Source organism: Rhinatrema bivittatum, chromosome 3 (assembly GCF_901001135.1).
Source record: "Rhinatrema bivittatum chromosome 3, aRhiBiv1.1, whole genome shotgun sequence".
Classification (NCBI taxonomy): Eukaryota; Metazoa; Chordata; class Amphibia; order Gymnophiona; family Rhinatrematidae; genus Rhinatrema; species Rhinatrema bivittatum.
Window position 1 is genome coordinate 303,844,897 of NC_042617.1, and position 19,770 is coordinate 303,864,666.

The window sequence follows — 19,770 nt, forward strand, 5'->3', positions numbered from 1 at the left end:
CAAACCTGCTACTAACAAGGGCAAACAAGATGACACCCATGAGTTGTCTGATGGTATATGTCACTATTTATTCAAGTAAACCGTTGTGATGGTACCCTCTAAACGATGGTGGTATATATAAATTCATAAATAAATAAATAAATTATAAATGAAGCGTACTCCAAGATGGCAGACAAAGTTATAGTTGGCATGCTATTGGGATACAATGAACAAGGCCGGGCATACAGGACCCTTCTTCCCGGGACAGTGACAGAGTGTGTGCTCTTTGATGCAGCACCCCCACTGAATGTCACGACTCCAGCAAGCCCTAAGCAGATGTTCCCATGACCATCACCTTCAGCATCAAGATGAGACCCAAGGAACAATCAGGTATCGCTGCTGCTGCTGCAAACCCAGGTGAAGCTGAAAAACAACTAGAGGTTGCTGCAGACGGGAACCCGGCTGAGACTGCACTGTAACCAACTGAGAGACAGTAAGCACTTTTCCACAGAAGGGGGTGGTGGATGCCTAGAGCAGTCTCTCAGCAGAGGCTGAATGGGGCAAAAATTATGAGAGTTCACAAAGCCCCAGGGCAAATAGGAATAGTGGTGGGGAAGTGAGGGCAAAGCCAGAGATCAATGAGGTGTGCAGTGTTGCATTAAATGGGCAGAGGAGAGGAATGGGAAGGTCTTTATTGGCCATCAATTTCCATGCAGTCATCTAAACAGATTTAAAAAAAACCCACAAAACTTTAACAAATGCAATGGCTGGAAGGATGCCCAGGGTTTGCTGCCATACTGCCTCTCTTCACATTAGACCTCTTTTACCATTTGGAAAACCAAGGCTTCCGTGGTAAATTCAGCTCCCACAGTTTAATGCATAGTCCAGGAGTGGCCAACTCCGGTCCTTAACAGGCACAAGAAGGCTTGGTGTTCAGGATATCGACAGTGAATATACAAACACATTTTGGACATCCTGGAAAACCGGGCCTGTTTGCGGCTCTTGAAGACTGGAGTTGGCCAGTCTGGCATAGTCTCTTGTAGATTCAGATACTATCCTCCTTGTTCATTTTGTGCTAGATTGATGGAGCCCATGTTGTTATTGTGCATATTATGAGTATGTGAATGATTCAGAACTTTGTTCTTTTTTTGTTTGTTTATTTTTAAGGGGAGGCTATTGTAAGCTTATTTACAGTATAATTCAATAAAATGTTATCATTATTCGCAGTGACTCCCTTAATGGAGTACAGCAGTTACTATTTGTTGATGCTCCCTAAAGAACGCAGAGGATCAAGTTACTAGAAAGCTGGAAGCCACTGCCGAAAATGTGCTACAGAGTAAAGCCACTCCGGGCTCAGCAGACTGACATGAGTTTCTGCTAGTAGTTGTTTTCTTCAGTATCGAAGATTACAGGAACCGAGCTGTGCGTACAAACGGCTCCGGCCGAGGACTCTTCTGTAACCGGGACAGCATTTAAACAAACGGGGTGTCTCTTCCCCTGTAATCGGGACTTTACAGCCCTGGCCAGGTATTATCCTCCCCGTTCAGAAAGTGGCCGGGAGACTCCCTTTCTGTAACAGGGACATTGCAGCACTGACCCGGGGGAGACTGTTCTCCTGTAAGCGGGACTTTACAGCACCTGCAAGGGAGTTCTTCCTGAAGAATATCCTCACAGCCCTGCTTCTTGCGCATTCACTTCCCAACGGGGATTCTGGACCCCTTTGCCTGAGAAAATAAAAAAGGGGGATTCAATTAAAAAAAAAAAAAAAAAAAAAGACTTCATTTCTTCGGTGGAGAAGACCAGCAACAGAGGGGGCCGAGAAGGAGGAGGAAGCACAGGTACGGTGAATGACATGGATAGGGCTGCTGTGTATCAAACGTTAGCTGCGCAGATTAGAAATCCCCAAAGTGCTGTCAGAGAAAGACGCGCACACACACGTGTTCTAAAATCTGACACTGCTGACACAGAGAGAGAGAGACACACACAGACAGACTAGAAGAAACCCCACAAGTGCTATCAGGCAAGGCAGACCCGTGAGACCCAGCGATTTGTAAACCCACGGACCGACGGTAAGCGCAGAGCCTTTGGCAGGGAGCCCCTCCTTCCCGTCTAACACGGATCTGGCATGGCCTTACGTTAAAGCCGCAGTGTGTGTTTGTTTATTTACTTCCAGGCATGCAAGGTGCTGCTCTCCCGCCGCTCGCCTGAGGTTTACTGTGATCCATGAATGGAGGCTGGAAACTCCAGCAGCGGGGATCTTTGAACTTGCGAGCGAGGGCTGGGGTTAGGCAGCTGCCCAGTGGGAGTTATCTGCTCAGCAGTTACTCTGTAACCCGTTCCAGGGGAGCTGGTTTCTCTGTGTGTGTGTGTGTCTGTCTGTGTAATGCGCGCGGATCTCCGAGGCCGTATTTCCAGAGAGAGACCCTAACGCGCCAAGCCCCGTCACATGCACAGAGTGCTCCCCAGCTCTGCCATCACACAGGCACCCGCGGGCAAGGCCTTGTCCCAGGCGCTCATTGCTCCTGGACATGCCTTGTGCAGATCGCACTCCTGGCTCCTGGGTATGTGCTGTCACAAATATTACAGTGCCCCCGGGCATGCCCCGTCACAGGCACTTAGTACTCTTCAGGTCCAGTGTTAGAGACAGGAGAGCCCAGGGCTGAAACTAGGAAGTGGGCTCAGCCAGTGCCAGTGCCTTAGTGATATCCCTCAGCTTCACCAAAGGTTCTTGGGCCCTGGGCAGTTACCCCACTTGCCTCCTCCCCCCCCCCCCCCCAGTCAGCCCTGGTACTCCTGGTCATGGCTTGCCACAGGCACAGATTATTCCTAACAGGCGCACAGTACAACTGAGAATGGGCTGTCACAGGCGCACACACACAGTAGTCCTCGGCATGCCCTGTGACAGATGCACAGCAGCTCTCCTAGCTGCTGCTGAGCTTTTGATAAATCAAGATGTGTGATTTAGTTACCATACAGTGAGGTGAGCAGGGTTTGTTTGTTTTTTTTAAGTTGAAAAATAATTTCTGTGGTTTCCTGCTGTTAATGTGAGGCATAATGTAGTGAAGTCATTGTGGAGGAGAAGGATTTTCCTTTGTGGTAATGCTCCGTTTCAGTCTGCCTGTATCTCACAGCTAGCTCAGGCTGTTTGATTCTGCTTTTTCCATTTCTTGTTGTGTTTTCTTCTCTGTGTACTTTCCTGTGTCTCTTTATTTTTCTCTAGCAGCTGTAATTTATCTTTCTCCCAGGTCTTCCTATCCTTTGGTCTTATTCGATGTAAACCGATCTGATATGGTCTCTACCATGAAGGTTGGTATAGAAAAGTGTTAAATAAATAAATAAAATGTGCCCGCCCACTCTCTCTCCTTTCTCACAACCTTGTTCCCCGTTTCTCTTTCACCTCTCCCTGCCTCTCGGGGTCGGAACCCTTCCTCTCTGCACCCGGAGCAGATATTCAAAATTAGGTTCTCCCCTTTCCCCTTTGACCACTGCTCCAGCACAGCGCTTTGCCCTTTGGCAGTGAAGGCACAGCTGTCCCTCTGGTGGCGGCTCCAGTAAAGTGCCCCCTCTTGCTCTTCCCTGACCCCTTGTCCAGCCTCCCTCTTTCATCCCCACCCACTCCTCGCCCCTGCAGGTTCCTCGTTTCCCTTCACTCTTTGACCACCATCATCTCTTATCTCTCTCCCCACCCTTGCTTAGCTCCCCCTCCTCTTCACCCCCTGCCAGCAACAGCCCCCCCCCCCCCATTCCCCCACCCCTTGCCCAGCAACTTCTCTGGCTCCCAACCACCTGCTCCATAACAGAAGCTCCCTCCCCCTCCCCCCTCAACATCCTGTCCGGCAGCAGCAGCCCTCACCCAACCCTCTTCCCAGCAATAGCAGCAGCTCCCTATCCCCCCCCCCCCAATCCTCTGCTCAGTAGCAGCAGTTCCCTCTCCTCCACCCTTCTGTCCAGCAGCAACATCCCCCTCTCTCTCTGTCCCTCAACATCCTGCCCAGTAACATCCCTTCATTGGCTCCCCCTTCACTCCCTGGCCAGTGGCAGCCCCCTCCATTCTCTCTCTCCTCCCTCCTATGCTCCTCGGGTAGCAGTACTGTAGATCTTTGTGCAGCACCAGCAGCAATAGCTGCAGAAACTACTGGACATTAAATCATCACAGGGCCAGTGAGCCATCAGGCATTCACAGGCCCAGAGGCAGCCTCGATCCTTCTCGCACACACACACACTGTTTTATTGCAGGATTCCCAAAAGCTGACAGGCTGGGGTGTCCCTCAGGGCAAGCTTGGGAACCACTTTTCTTGCTCCTTCAGTCTTCAGCCTTATGACCCCCATCCTACAATTCATTTTCAGGCTGATAGCCCCCTCCCCCCTCCCCCGAGATTTCAATAAACTCAACAATTATTATGTTTCACCATAACTCTTCCAAAAACAATCCTGTAAAATTTCATAACTGGACATCATATTTTAATATTTGTTTTGAATGTATATGCATAATATGAATATTTGTCAGAAATCATGTCACAGTGTCTGATGAATGTATCATCTGTGATTTTCAGCATGCAACCCCCCCCCCCCCCAAGAAATACCTAAATTTATCAATTAAAAGAAATGCGTACTATATCGGTTGAAGGTAATCTCTGAATTGGCAGGCTGGGCCGAACTGGAATGTTTTCTCTTACCACTCAGCATATGAAACATATTCAGTGACAGTGACACAAAGTCCCTCCATTACTAGACCAGTTTGGCAGTGTAACACGACATTCTGCAAAACCCACATAGCAAATCTGCCATACCAAAATCTTCCAGAACTTAAGCAACAACCCGGTATGCAAAGGCAACCCTGCAAATATTCCAGCAGGTCCTAGAACACCAATGCACCTCCTAGTCAGACAAACAAACCGGGCTGCCCCAAATCCCTGCCTGGAACCTACATGTTAGCAGAATACTTCACCGTGTGCTCCCACAGGCAGAACACGACCCTTATCGAAAAACAGAATCAGTGATCACAAATCAGAAAGAGGAATAATGCAGACAAAAACTGAAATCTTCTTTGATCTGCTATTCTCTGTAGATTAGGAGGGAAGGGTGGGGGACAAGAGGAGAGGAGGGGGCCGGATTAGGGAGCAGCAGGTCCTTTATTTTGAACAGTCACAGTTCTCTGCTGCCTGAAATTCAGGGCCATGGCCAGATTTAGGCACAGGCACGTGCCTAGGGTGCCAAATTCTGAAGGCACCTACAAACCAGGACTCCTCCTGCATCTGTTCGATTTTTGGAGGCAAAGTCCTGCCACCTCCACGCCTCTGCATTTGGGTGCCACATTCTGAAACCTAGTCCTGCAGTAGAGTAGGGGGCATAGCTTTGTGTGCTGATGTGATGGGGGCCCACCCCTTAATGCCCACAGGTAAAAGCAGCCCTGCTGATGATGCCCTTTTGGATTTGACACCAGAGCCAGCGGTCCCCCTCACCCCCCCCCCCAGTCCTGACCCTGCTGTCTCTTCTTCCCTGATCACTCTCACTTTTCCATTTTCCCTCTTTCCGCACACATCGGACAGCAGGGAAGGGAGGGTAATGTCTATCTTGCACTACAGGAATTTGTCTTGCCCATATCAAGTGTGCAGAGACTGTTGTATCTTGGTACCTGCTAGATAGTCTCACCAGTCCTAATCTGACTGTATTCTCAATCCGGCAACTGTGACTGGCTCTCCAGCCTTCTACTGGTAGCCAACATCACGGCAATTGCCATGCAGAAGGCTGCACTCACTACCTTTGGGTAGGCGCTAATTTCTGAAAGTAAAATGTGCGGCTTGGCTGCACATTTTGCTTTCTGAATCGTGCGGGAATACCTAATAGCGCCCGCAACATGCATTTGCATGTTGCGGGCGCTATTAGGTTCGGGGGGGGGGGGGGGGGGGGGAGTTGGACGCGCGTTTTGGACGTGCTATTACCCCTTACTGAATAAGGGGTAAAGCTAGCACATCCAAAACACGCGTCCAATCGTGGATTAACAGTGTGTTCCGCCAGAGCATTTGGGTGCCATATTCTTAAACCCAGTCCTGCAGTAGAGTTATTGGGGGCATAGCTTTGTGTGCCGGAGCACACTGTACTATATCGGCCTGTTAAAGAGGGATGTTTCCTGCCGTTGCTTAGTTTGGGAACTGTATCCTGGATCTTGACTGAAGCATTCAATCCTTAAGAAGTGTTCTTGTTTTTTTCTAAATTTCAATACATTTTCCCTCATTTGGAACCAAGAACTGGTGTGGAGCTTGGACTTTCATTAGTGTGATAAGCCTTCCCTTGGGTCTCCCAGAGACTGATCTGGTCCCCACTGGCCATCCCTGGAGGACCTTGGCTGCTTCTGGAGCTGCAGCAGAGCAAATAATCCCCTTCTGCAGCCTCTGAAGGTGACCCCGAGAGAAAAGGGGGGGGGGGGGGGGGAACAAGCAAGTTCAAACCATGGGAAAGCAAGGGATAGTTCAACTGGGGGACAATCTCCTGCTTTTCATAGGGAAATCAGAATGACATTGCCCGGAGGTACAACCAGTACCGGATTAGTTTGTTCTAGGAGACATGAAGTCACCCAGTAACCTTGCAGGGCTGGATTTAAGATTATGGTGCCCATAGGCAGAATACTGGGAGTGGGGGATTTCACCCCCAGAAGTGGAAGAGCAGCGGGGCAGTCCCGGTTTTTGGGTGCCTTCAGAATTTGGCACCCTGGGCGCTTGGCCTATGATGCCTCTGCCTAAACTTGGCCCTGTAACCCTGTGGACTGGAGGCGAGGAAGCATTCAGCAGAGCAAGGTGTTGAGCAGGTTGTAATGAACTGGAAAGGAGATGGCAGGGTCCTAAGACAGCAGACCAATGGGGGTTGTAGAGCAGAGTTGGCCAATGAGATTGCACCCCTAGACTGGCTACAAAATATATTCTGACTGGCTGTTGACATTTTGATTGCTCTCTGTCTCAGTGTCAAGCATGAACTCAATAAATCTTTGATAAGTTATAAAAATGTGATTTCTTTTAAAATACATTGTTAAGGCAGGAGAAAGAGAGAGTAAAAGAGCAAGACAAAACAGACAGAAGTTTAGACTAGGGAAGAGGGCAAGGATGGATATAGGCAGCTGGTTTAAAAATCTGTAATAGAAATGTTTAAAAATTGGCCCTGGAAATGATAGGGTTGATGGTAACAGGAAGCATATTTTAAGTTGTAGCATTTGAAAAAGAGCAGGATGGGTAGGTAGGGAGTGAGAGAGAAGAGACATTATTAGCAAGCTGAAAGTTTGTTTTTATCAGTCGCTAGTTCAGGAAACTATTGCCAATCATTTCTGGAGATGTGGTTAGGAAATGCGGAAGGTTGGCTGACGGCCAGTGAGCTTGTAGGTAGCAGTTTGATTCTTTGGGCACAGCCAGGTTATCAAGAGAGTTACAGATTACATCACAGTGATTCCTTATTAGCTATACATCTCAACTGACCACAGCCCCCCCACACCCACACCCACTGCCTGCACCAATTAGATCCCACTGTATGTGAGGTAACCTATGACAGACCTGCCCTTGGGTTGGGGGTTCAAGTGAGACAGCTGGCTCACTTACAGGCCATTACAGTACAGTGCGCTCCGACGGAAAACGGGGCCCTAATAGGTATGCCCGCGCGATTCAGTAAGTAAAATGTGCAGCCAAGCCGCACATTTTACTTTAAGAAATTAGCGCCTACCCAAAGGTAGGTGCTAGTTTCTGCCGACACCGGGAAAGTGCACAGAAAAGCAGTAAAAACTGCTTTTCTGTGCACCCTCAGACTTAATATCATGGTGATATTAAGTCGGAGGTCCCGAAGGGCAAAAAAAGTTAAAAAAAAAAATTTTTTAAATGGGCCGGTGGCTGTCGGGCCGAAAACCGGACGCTCAATTTTGCTGCCGTCCGGTTTCCGAGCCCGTGGCTGTCAGCGGGCTCGAGAACTGACGCCGGCAATATTGAGCGTCGGCTGTCAAACCTGCTGACAGCCGCCGCTCTAGGCTAAAAGGAGGCGCTATGGATACGCTAGTGTCCCTAGCGCCTCCTTTTGCCTGTTTCTACTGCACCACCTAATTTGAATACTGAATCGCGCGCGCCGAGTGACCGGTGCACATGCCGGAAGAGCAGGCGTTCGTCCGCTCTCCCGCGGACTTTACTGAATCGGCCTGTAGGTAATTAAGACTGGCAGGGACTGGAACCACTTGCAGTGTATATTCCAGTATTGCTAAATACGTAACAGTCTTTTAAACAGCAGCCACATTGTAACCTAATTCAGAAACAGTTTTATGTGGCCTGAAATGCACCATAAAAGCAGGAGGGAGTTATGTTTTTCCTGTCAATCCTGAGTAATTACTTTCAGAGATAATTATGTTCTCTGTGTCTCTCAGAGGTGGTGGAAGATAGAAGTCTAATAGCCATATTGGCACTGGAGAAATCAGGATTCTTCACAAGCTGTTTTACTTTTATTGGACATCAATACAAGAATTGTCCAAGGATGATGATGTACAGGAGCTTTTGAGATAACATGGGTCCCTTCTTCGGGTGGCTGTACTCATAGGGTTTATGGTGTATCCCTCATGTTGGTAACCATCCTCTCTGGTTTTGCCTCTCATCTGTCATGAAAGAACTCAAGAGGTTTTTGAGAGATCACAGACAACAGTTTCTTCAGATAATGTTTTTTTGTTGGTCTAATAAAAGCTGTCAGAGTGTGTGAAGAATCCAAGTAGTAAACTGAGAAGAAATAAGTTCAAAGCCATCAAGAAGGTAATCACACAAGACCCCCGGTGTTAAGGACATTTTAAAACTCCAAGGATGGAAGCATACAAGTAACACCCAATTCAGGTACTGACGTCCAAGGGTGGAGTTACCAGATGGGTTCAGACAGGTTGATCCTGTTCAGCTTCCGCAGTGCAAGGGAGGACATGTCATTCTTTCTCTCAATTCAAGATGGGCTGCAAATCATAGGATGCAGAAAATGCGGCATGGAGTGAATTAAATACCAGGGGGTCTGCCTCCGGATCGGAGCAAAGCAGCAGCCACAGAGGTATTTCAAAGTAAATGAGATGTGTTCTTAGCTGCTAGTACCATGGAAGTGAATGGGAATGTATGAAAACCAAAATACATAGCAGTAGCAGCAGGGTTCTAGGACACTCGAAAGAGGACTGATAGGATAAAAGCAATTGGCTATCTAAAATCTATAAACTGTAGGGGTCTTGCTTCCCTAAAGGGTTGCTCCCAGTCTGCATCTGTGGGCAACCTCTATAGTAAAAGGGGGTATTGGGGGTGACTTATTGGCAATCTTTGAAGATCTGGAGCTCATAGGAAATGTCATACAACAGGGTTCCCTGCAGCACGGAGGAAATTCCATAGGGAATGGTTAGCCATCAAGGTTGGCCATGAGGCCATCAAGCCTATTTAAGAATGCAGAAGATAGTCAAGGTCTTGAAGGATGTGGTTGAATGCCTGTATTTACAGACTTGTTCCTTCTTTGAAATCTCCTGTATCTGTCTTTGGTAGCACAGGTGCAGGGTGGCAACATTTTGCACAGCTGGGTTTCTAGCATGAGCCCAATAATTACGAATTGTACCAGTTGATGGATAATTGAATAAATAGCTGATACCTGGCAAAACTTCCTGGAGGCTCTTTTTCACTCCCCTCCTCCTCAATCTGCTCCAGTGCTGTCCCAAGCTCCTCCCCAGCCTGACAGCAGAATTTTTCCCCCTTCCTGCACCCAACCCACCACTCTCTTTAACCCCCTTCCAGTACACACCATCTTCCCTCCACTTTATATGTAAATACAATGTTTTTGTGAATCGCTGTAAGTCGGTTTATGGCAATTGTTACTGAGTGAAGTGGACTATAAATTATTAAATAAAAATAAAATTTGGAATTTATACCCTGATGTATGTGCAGAACCTAGAATTTATGAGAGTGCGTGCAAGTGCACACACGCACACACATACTCTGTGCTAGCCTAGCGAGTAATAGTGTAAATACCAAGCTATATATGCCAGGCTCCTCAGTGAGCGGTGCACATTATCCCAATGCTGACAGACATCCATATTTATATATATATATATAGGTGCATGCCTTATTGTATTAGACAGAGGTGGAAAGTCTGTCGATTGAGGAAACAGTTTTGCTTCCAGCACTGAGTTTATGTTAAGGATTGAATCAAAAACAACTCCCCCTGTCCCTCATGGCACACTTGGCTCTGAGTTTTATTCTTTAACCTTTGCACATTCATTTCATGTTATTGCCCTGCTCAGCCATATCTAGGGTTTCATTGTTTCTCTCCCATAACACCGCAGTTTATTATAAGCTTTGAGGGCTTAAATTAAATAGATTTGCATGGGCATTCAGATGTTTACCTCGCTAATTGCCTCTTGAATCAGTCTAAGTCAAGGATTTAGAACGTTATTAGCTGTGCTTTCATGTCAAGGACTGGGCATCTTTCTCAGAGCCAGACAGGCAATGTGAAAAGTTGAGAGCCCCCAGGCTCTCCCCTTCACTCAAATGAGGAGAAATGCTCCCCAAATTGTTTATTTCTGAACTGATTGAATTCTGGAGAAATGCAACCTGAAAGGCAACAGTTCACCTAGGGTTTCTTTCTTGCAGCTGGTAAAGCAGAAATCTTGGGTTCAAAACTATGCGGATACCGAGAATCAAATTGTTTTTATCAGAAGCCTATAACGGACAACTATGAAGCATAAATAAAAACAGGCACATGCCAACTTTACAAATTGACAAATAAACTAGAGGTGAATCTGAAGTAGCCGATTCTCAATCAGCCACATGACAGAAAGGGAGATTAATATTTACCTTTATAGTCTAATTTTAGAATGATTTAAAATTCCAAGATTTTTAACAAGGGATAGCAGTCCCTCAGAACTAAGAGTAATTTTGTATTACTTTCAGAAGCAGTACAAACTGCACACGGTAGAAATTGTGGATCTTGGTCATGAACAGTTGCAGTAATTTTGCTAGGTGTACAGTTTCTGGTTGGGCTAAGGACTTCCCTTTGCACTTGCCTAAGGACACCCTACACTTTTAGCCTACTTCTTTTGAATACCTTTTTATGGCCTCCAGAAAGCACACGCTGCAAAGGACAATCCTATAGCGATTCTAGATTTTCTACCACAATACAATGAGGCTTATGGAAATTTCATTCCTCCCCCCCCCCCCCCCAAAAAAAAAAGAGGAGACAGAAGCACAAAGTTCTTGAAAAGCCAGAGAGATAAATCACCTTTAGCTCCTTAATTATGGCCACAGCTTCTGGAAAGGATCTGGGGAGTGAGGATAAATCTGAAGCAGTTTTTGCAGCAGAGCAAAACATGGCTCTATCTGCCCCTATCTGTCTGGAGGGCAGTCCCAAAAGGGGGCATTGCAGGAAGGATTCAGTGGGGGAAAAAGAAGAAAAAGTCATGTGATCATTTCAATACACATCAACAACACACACACACATACCCTGTATCCCCCAGTTCTGAAGTCTGTGTTAGCTCAGCCTTGTCTCCAAAAGGAATTGAACCTCACTTTTAGAACATGGCAATATCCACTCATTTATAATCAAATAATGGTAACTTATGCATGCACATCAGAGGCAACAGTTTTTTGTTTTTTTTTAATAATCTTGCAGAACAAAGGTAAACTGTATTTAATCTTTATATAACAGATATGACTATATTTAAAACTAATTTACAAGAAAACACAGAAAAATGGAATGCATCATGCAGGTCTCCCAGATAGAACCCAAAGATCCACACACATACTCCCAACAGGTACCCTGTAGTTTCCTTTGAGATGTAAGCTTTTGCATTTTATGACATTCTTACATCTTTCCCCAGACTGCTAGTTCACATATCACTAAGTCTCCATTCCTGGGACCAGATGCACCTCTTCTTCCAGCAAATGCTTTGAAGTTTCATATCTGCAGCCATAGTAACACACACTTCTCCTTCCCCAGCCCCTTCTTCTCTCATACATAGGGGGCAAACACTCAGATAGGTGAGACAGCATCAGGCCTGTTCATCTTTAACAACCCTATTCTTCTAAGCAGGGAGGAAATCCTGCAGTCTGCATTTGTACTTGCAAAAGCTTTGAAATTATACCTATGTGCATTGCAATATCACCATTTATGTTTTCTCCCAGATTCACAGCACCTGGGTCCCAACTTACATAGATAAACCCAAAAATAGTACACACCTCATTCATCGTCACTGTTATCATCATCAAATGTGCCATCAGAATGAAGGCTGACAACTCTGGTATGCTGGTGCTCTCTGTGCTCAGCTTTTTTCCTTACTTTTGTCCAAGTTTCTGGATCTAAACAGTTTTTTTTGTCTGTCATTACCCCAAACTGCTCTCTGTATTCCTGTATCTCTTATGCCCCCTATCATGCCCTCCAGTTAGGGTTGCCAACTAGCTCCAGTTTTTCAGGACAGGTTGATCCAGTCCTGGTTTTACTCCTCTGCATGCAGGGACTTATATTCTTGCTTTTCTTAAGGAATGCAATAGGGAAATCATAAGTCCCAGCATGCAATGGAGTAAAACCAGGACTGGATCAACCTGTCATGAGAATCTGGAGCCAGTTGGCGACCCTACCTCCAGTACTTGATTAGCTTAACACCCCCATTAATTACACTTAAAAACAGTTCACTTCACCTAACAGCATTAAATAAATAAGGAAATCCCTAGTCCCTCAAAGCCTCAGCATGTAAAATGGCAAATTTTCAAAGGTTTAGTTAGATGCCTTTTATGCAGATAAAAATAGAGTAAACCCTAAGTTAGCCATATCTGAGTAAGTGGATTTTTAACCATCTGTAAGTATGTGTGTATTTTTATGATGTGCATACTTTTGTCTGCATAGAAAAAAAGATTTTTGGGTGACCACCAATACCTTTCTTTCCACCAGGCACACTCCAGCCGTAGTGTGCAGGAGGTTCAAACTGCTAAATAGCAAGAGTGTGTTTGGCAGAGAGCGCGCTTGGCACCTGTGCACTCCAGCCAGCCCATGGAGCAGGAGTGGGATCCACCACCCTACATAAACCTTGGGCTCCGTCTTGTTGTTTTTATTAATAATTTGTATTTCCAAGCTGGTGGTTTCATCTTGCTTCTTTTTTTTTGGGCATGTGACTCAATCAATACTGGCTATTGTTTATTGGGCAGCAGTATCCTAAGCCTTTATTCACAACTAGCCTGGGTATTTCTGTCTCTGTCACCTTCCTTAGCCCAGCCATTGGCGTGATTTCCTCCTGAGCCCAAGGCACATGCACCCATAGCTCCCGCTAGTAGGTTTCACCATTGCACAAGGGTTGGGTCTCCCTTCCCTACCCTCCAAAACAACCACCAGGGATCCAAAGCCTTTTCTGTTGGCATGCAGCCACCCGGCCCTGTTCAGTGAAGAAGACTCGGTGAGGAAGAATTGGACGTTCCCTCTCTTTTTTTTCCTCTGACTAAGGGCCTGACTCATGATGGCTTTTCTTCCATTCTTTGTCTATGGAGAAAAAACTTAGTGACAGCAGGGATCTCTAGTGCAATCCTTGCACAGTACCTGGGAAAGCCACTGATGTACAAAAACGGTCTTTTGGGCCACTCTTATTTTGACAAGAGCACGTCTCACTGAGCCAGTATTGAATACTTTTCTTCTTAGCAATAGTGCTTTTCACGTGGGATCCCATGTGACTTGCAGTAATAATCAGACCTTAGATTCTTCTTTGTGGTGGTAGCGGGGGGGGGGGGGCATATTATATTGTGTTAATCACTTGAGCAGACACAGAATACACCTTTCTGAAATCTGCCTGGCATTTTGAGCATTCGAAGCACTGACCTGATCCTATTGTTTTCATCTCCCTCCTTGATTCCTTCTTCTTGCCCCCCACATCTCCTTCCCTTAGGTCCTCTCCCCAACCCTATTCTTTGTGCCTCTCCTCCCTTCCTATTATCTACCACTAAAATCCCTCCCCCGATTTCCCTTTTCCCCCAGCAAAAAAAAAAAGCCCAAACAAACCATAAAACCGAAGTGCGCCGGGTGTTTTCAGGGACGCGGGCAGCCAGCGCGTGGAAAAGAAGCGGTGAGGTCATCAGGCGCGCGACGAGCCGCCCCGGGCTGACAGCAGGCAGCTCGGTAGGGGCTGCTGTGCTAAAAGGCTGCAGCATGTCAGGAAGTGAGTCACTTCGCCGTGATAGGGCTTGCAAAAAGTCGGGAAAGGGAAGCCGACGACGACGAGAGAGAGAGAGAAAGAGACACACAAAAAAAAAAAGAGCGAGGGGACGGAGAGAAGCAGCAAGAGGTGGGCGGAGAGAGACAGGGATGAGAACGTTGTCGTCTCGTGAAGTTGGACGCAGACTCGCAGTCTGATCGCGGAGTTTGCCTCTTACCCGGTAAGCGCTGTGTAGCCGTTTTGTGTATTAGGTAGGAACCGAAGGGGCTAGGCACGTGAGTGCGGGTATGTGTATATGCGTTTGAGGGGCTGGTGTTAATTAGGCAACTACGAGACGAGAATCGGTGCAGCTCAATGAATAAAAGCTGGTACTGCGTGCATCTGTGTGTGCTGGGCTGGGTTTGGCTTTCGGGACCTGGAGTCAGACCTTCTTGTGAAAAGTGTTTACGCTATCAACAAGGCAAGAGCTGCCATGTGTCACACGGAAGAAGGTAATGGGGTAAAGTAAAGTTCAGGGATGCCGAAATGAGTAGAAGGTTGTGGCAGTGATCGATGAAGTCATTGGACTTTACGAATGCAATTTTGGGGGGTTATTTAATACAAGGATGAGGCATTCTGAATGCACTGAGTAAACGATACATCAGTTTAGTTTTGTTAAATCTGTGAATGCAGAGTTGTTTTGATCCTGGTAAGGGATTTCTTGTGAGTTATTGTGATACTTTTTATGGGGCTCACATAAGTCTTAGCTTGTACGTGGGCAAGACTATGTAGATCCCTTCTTTTGGTATCTGGTTTAATTAAAGTTATAGAAAAAAAAATGAAGAAAGGTACACTTTTTTTTTTTTGGCATTCACCTATGGCTCACTTTTGCTTATAGTGGTTTTCTGTGTGCCCGCCAACCCAGAATCTTTTTGAACTTGCTTCCTTTTCCCCATTGAGGAGAAAGTGGAAGGTGGAGGCTACTGCCAGACCTGATGTGGTACCTTTTTTTTTTTATTCAGAAATTACTTGTTGCTCTGTCCGTTAAAAGATATCAGCCTGCAAAGAAATGAAAAATTCTTGAACGCATTCCTGGGCTTAGACCTGGAGACTCTAGCTGAAAGGACGAATCACTAGGGCATAGATATCCACCATGCTCTAAGTCTACGCTAAAAGGAAAGCTTTTATTTTAAAGCACAACCACACAAGAAAACACACATGCACCCTAAACACAAATACTTCAACTGGACATCAAAAAGCTGTAAATATATTGGCTCATTCAATAATTTTGAATGGACAAGTGACATAAAGCCACACATGTAATTTCTGGAAGCATTCACTTCTTTCCTTTACGTGCACACTGTTGCTTATGACTGTATTATGTCTGTACTCCCCTTGTATGTCAAGAGCTGTGCTGTGCTATTTTGTATAATCTAGATGTGCTTTGTGGTGTGTAATTCTGTTGCATTGCATGGTGTGTAATCACCCAAATTGCTTTGGGTTGTGTGCTTGATCAGCACAATAGCAGTGCATGTTTGTGCTGTTGGCTGGCATGGCTGTGTAGCATTGCCGCAGTCGCTGTGTGAGATCTAAGGGCATGCTTGTCATAGCTTAACACCAATTTATGTGACCAGAAGGGTTCCCTAGGGAACAAAAGCTGTATTAAATGGAGTAAAAGATGTAACCTGTAATAATAGGCATCTATATTTAAAAACCCTTTTTTCCTGGCATTCACTCCTCTGTTTCCAGGTTGTATTCTTGTGTAATGCCTGCATGGGGCTCTGACGGGGGTGATCCGCTCTACAGCTGCCCGTGCTGTGTGCATGCTTTAAATTTACCGGTGTAACCTGCATGGTGTGGCCATGGTTAGACCTTTAAACATCAGAGAGCATGGGGGTGTGGGCGGGGAGTGCTGGATATCTCCAAAAAACTGCATTTATTGATTTTGGTGACTGTGTGGGGAATATTACAAAGCTCAGTGCTGAGACTTGGGAGGGGACCTGGGTGTTTTGATTATGAGACTTGCAAGAACCAAAGAGAAAAAGGACAAGGTCTGCAAAAGACTCCCAGCAGAGGTGGTGGAGACCAAGACTATAGCAGAATTTAAACATGACTGGGATGATTACAGGGGTTAAGTAGCAGGAACAGAATGGAGAGTTTGGGTAAAACATGAGAGGAGCCAGTATTGGTTTATGTATAAGAATTTATCAGGGGAGTTTTCAGAACTTTGTATGTTGGTTACAACCTGTTTACCTGTATAAAAAGGGCTGATGAAAATTGCTGTCTTTTTTACTGTAGGCAAAAATACACTTGCTGTTACAGTGACAGAAAGGGGAGGGAGAGTAATGCAGGCTTTTCATTTTGAAAGCCCCCACGGGAACTTTCCACACACGTATATTTGTACTTTCTTCAAAGCAGCTGCCTGCTGTGTGCTGCCAGCCTGGCTTTCAAAGGGAAATCCCTATGGTGGGTTTCTGTTTGAACATTTTTGTCTCGCAGGCCTGGTCCGTGGGTACAGTGATTCCAGGAATATGCAACGCCTGTGGCCAGGCTGAAAATTGTCACCTTTCCTTATCCTTTCTACACCAGTCAAATGGGTTATCTCTGCTTACTGGCAGATGGAGACAGGGGACAGCTTTTACAGTGACATTTATTTATTTATTTATTTATTTATTTATGTATGTATGTATGTATGTAAAAGCTTTTATATACCAATGTTCATTTGATATATAGGCTGGTGCTGCTCTGGCAAAAGCTAGTATTTCTCTGTTTTGAGCATGATGATGAACATGGTGGTCTCGTGCAGCAGGATTTCATGGCTCCCTAGGGCCCAGCCTTTGGGCCTGGTCCTTGTTGAAGCAGGATCTTGGCTCCTAGGGCAACAATATTTGTGATTGTTCCCCTAGTGGAGCAGGCCCAGATAATAGCTTCCAGGCTTCCCCTCTAGGCCTGGTTGAGCAGGGCCTTGATCTTGACTCCCGGTTTTCTTTCGGGGGGGTCTGGTTGAGGAACATCCGGTAAGTAATTCCCTTTTGGGCCTGAACAGCCTCTGATAAGTGACTCCCAGGTTCCCTTTTGGGCCTGGTAACACCTTACCTGGTAAGCGATTCCTAGGTTCCCTTTGAATGGCCTCTAGGGTTTCCTTTGGGCCTGGCTAGGTAGGGGAAGCCTTTGGCAGGTACCCCTTTACTTCAGACATGTTGGTGTGAGCTTCTCCCCTCCTCTCTCCTTCCTCCTTCAAGCCCTACCCAATCTCCTGCCAACCTCTCTCCCCACTTCCCTGCATATGGGTTTAATTCTCTTACTTCTGTACTGACTGGGATAGGCAGTGGCAGTTACGCCATCATTTAAAAAAAAACCAAAAAAAAAAACCCATGGTCCTTCAGTGTCTGCCGTGACATAAAACTTACAGAGCTGTGAGTAGAGAAGGGCCTTCTCATTTCAGGAGACCCTCTGAGCAGGTGAAAGTATTCACTGTCATGGCGGGACCTGCAGTCATCGGAACTTGGCCTGCCCTTATAAAGTCAAACGCTCTTCCCCAGGAGGTATGTTTGGATGGGGGCCACAGCTGTTGCGGAGATAACCAGCACTTAGTGGGGGACCTCCACAGTCTTACAGGAGTGTGGGTTTTTTGTGTTTTTTTTTTTATGGCAGGCTCTGCAGCTGTTCAGAGAGAAAGCTGAAACTTTCAATTGTTTGAGCCTTGTGTGGGAAAGCTGCGAGGCAAAGGGAAGCAGACAGCCCTGCTACCTTTGCAGTCTGCCCTGACAGTTCCAGCCACTAGCTTGAGGCATCCCATGTGGCCTTATATTCGCCCCCTTGTACTGGGACTGGTTAAAGGGCCGAGTGGTTGACCACGAGCAGAGAAGTTCCTTCGTGTACACACGGGCCCAGATGGTGTGAACCCAGCGAGACCATGCATTCAGAACATGACTCCTGTTCAGAGGGCATTATGTTAAATGCATCATTTAGGCCTGCAGTTTAAGCCGTGCACGGCAAAAGCCTGTTTTACTCTCGTATTCCTGGTGTGCTTGTGGGAAAATTCCTGGGTCCCAAGTAAAATTAAAAAAAAAAAAAAAAAAATATTGCTTACTCTTCCTGGTCCTTCCTGAACTTTCAGCTCCTAGGAGGCCACTTCCACCAGATTTCCTTGTGACAGGTAGTGGAGCTGATTATGGTGGAGGACACTCTTTTGGAAAACCAGAAATAAGGAGAGTTTGACTCTAAAGGGGTTATTCTGGAAAGAGGGGTTTGTTCCTGTTTATCCTTTGGTTTGATACCAAGGTATTGGCCATGAACCACAAGACAAGGCAGCAGGTTCAAAGCTTGAGGCCCATCTTAGTAAGTATTCCCTTTTTACGGTTACTATTTGGACAAGGTCTAGGAGAGCTGGATCCCAGATTCCAAGAGAATAATCTCCGCTGGCCTCAGGACCATTTGAAGTCACGGTGGCCTTGGGAATGGCAGAAGAGTTAACCCGGGGAAGTGATGCTCTGTCCAGATATCAGTCAGCCCAGTTGTAGGGTGATGAAAATGAGGATTTCTCCAGATACTCTTCTGGCCTGTGTAGGGGTCTGTAGATCTCCCTTTTCTCCAAAGCAATTCTGGTAGGCAGCCACTTAGAGAGGCCCTTATGGTGAGCGATTCCTCTCCTCCTAAGGCCTGTAGTTCTGGCCATTGTACGGGATGGATGGTCCCTAGAGGTTGCCGCGCCTTTCTTCCAAAGCGATGGTGGTATTTCCCTGCATGTCATCCTCCAAGAGTGGATGGTAAGGGCTGCTCTGGGGAAGAGCCAGAGTTTGATGGTTGTGTTTCAGTACCGCTCATGGTTTAGCTTGGATACCTGTTTGGAGTTCTGAAAGAAAAGGCTGGCCTCATCTAGCACTCCCTCAGTCAGAAGAGAGTCGTCGGATGTCTCGGGATGCCCCTTTGTTCTTACAGTCTGGCACTGAGGCACGAGGAGTTCCTTTCTTCCCTGGATGATGGGCTTCTGTTGCGTTCCCAACAGGCAAGATCTCTAGAGATCCTATTTGGTCCTTTGTTTTGTATTCGAAGGAAGCATTTCTTCTTTTGACTTCTGACTTGCCTCTGTGGCAATGCCCTTCACTCCGGGATCGAAAGGGATTCATCTTAAGCCTTATTTTGCTCAATATCTTGGCCCTTGAAGACTAAGGAATGCCCTGTTAACCTGGTCCAAGGGGGGCTGGGGCTCAGAGTCATGGGCTGGATGGTGATCTGCGCAGGAAGTCTTCTCTTCCCATTCTCTGGGTTTGCTGGGGTCTTGTCTTGTTAACATGGTAAGCAGAGGTCTCCAGACTTGGGGGGGAAAGAGTCAGTAAATGGTTTGCTCAAATGGGAGACTTATTTCATGGAGGTCCCCAGGTATAGGATTATCACCGGCTCCTGGGTTCTGCGATGGGCACTCTGGAACTAATTCCCCGGAGCCAGGGTTCACTGGTAGCTTCAGATGTCTCTGTTGTCCTGCTAGTCCCCACAGTAAACACAATGCAGGGTGGGTCTCCCACTTCAACTCAGCCAGAGATGGCCTGAGTTGGGTGGCAGGTACCATGATCTATCAAAGGAATGGATCTGGATCCTCCCAGAATTTGTTTATGGGCACATCAGAATAAGTCTGGTGCATTCTCATTTAA

The 19,770-nt window shown here is 46.5% G+C and overlaps 1 protein-coding gene across 6 annotated transcripts in view; it reads left to right on the plus strand.

Annotated features, from left to right (window-relative positions):
- Positions 1–1,290: 1,290 nt before the first annotated feature.
- The window catches only part of VDR (vitamin D receptor), a 223,585-nt gene continuing 205,105 nt past the window's right edge, over positions 1,291–19,770 (plus strand). For 2 of the 6 annotated variants that reach the window (XM_029595099.1, XM_029595092.1), the window contains exon 1: positions 14,041–14,360. Coding sequence is in view for 1 of the 6 variants with exons in the window: in XM_029595091.1 (XP_029450951.1) it covers positions 14,613–14,631 (19 nt within the window). In the remaining 5 variants the exon portion in view is untranslated. Of the gene's footprint in view, positions 1,818–8,368; positions 9,025–14,039; positions 14,361–14,481; positions 14,632–19,770 lie in introns of those variants that run through there. The other 4 variants (XM_029595097.1, XM_029595094.1, XM_029595096.1 and 1 more) reach the window with 4 other exon arrangements.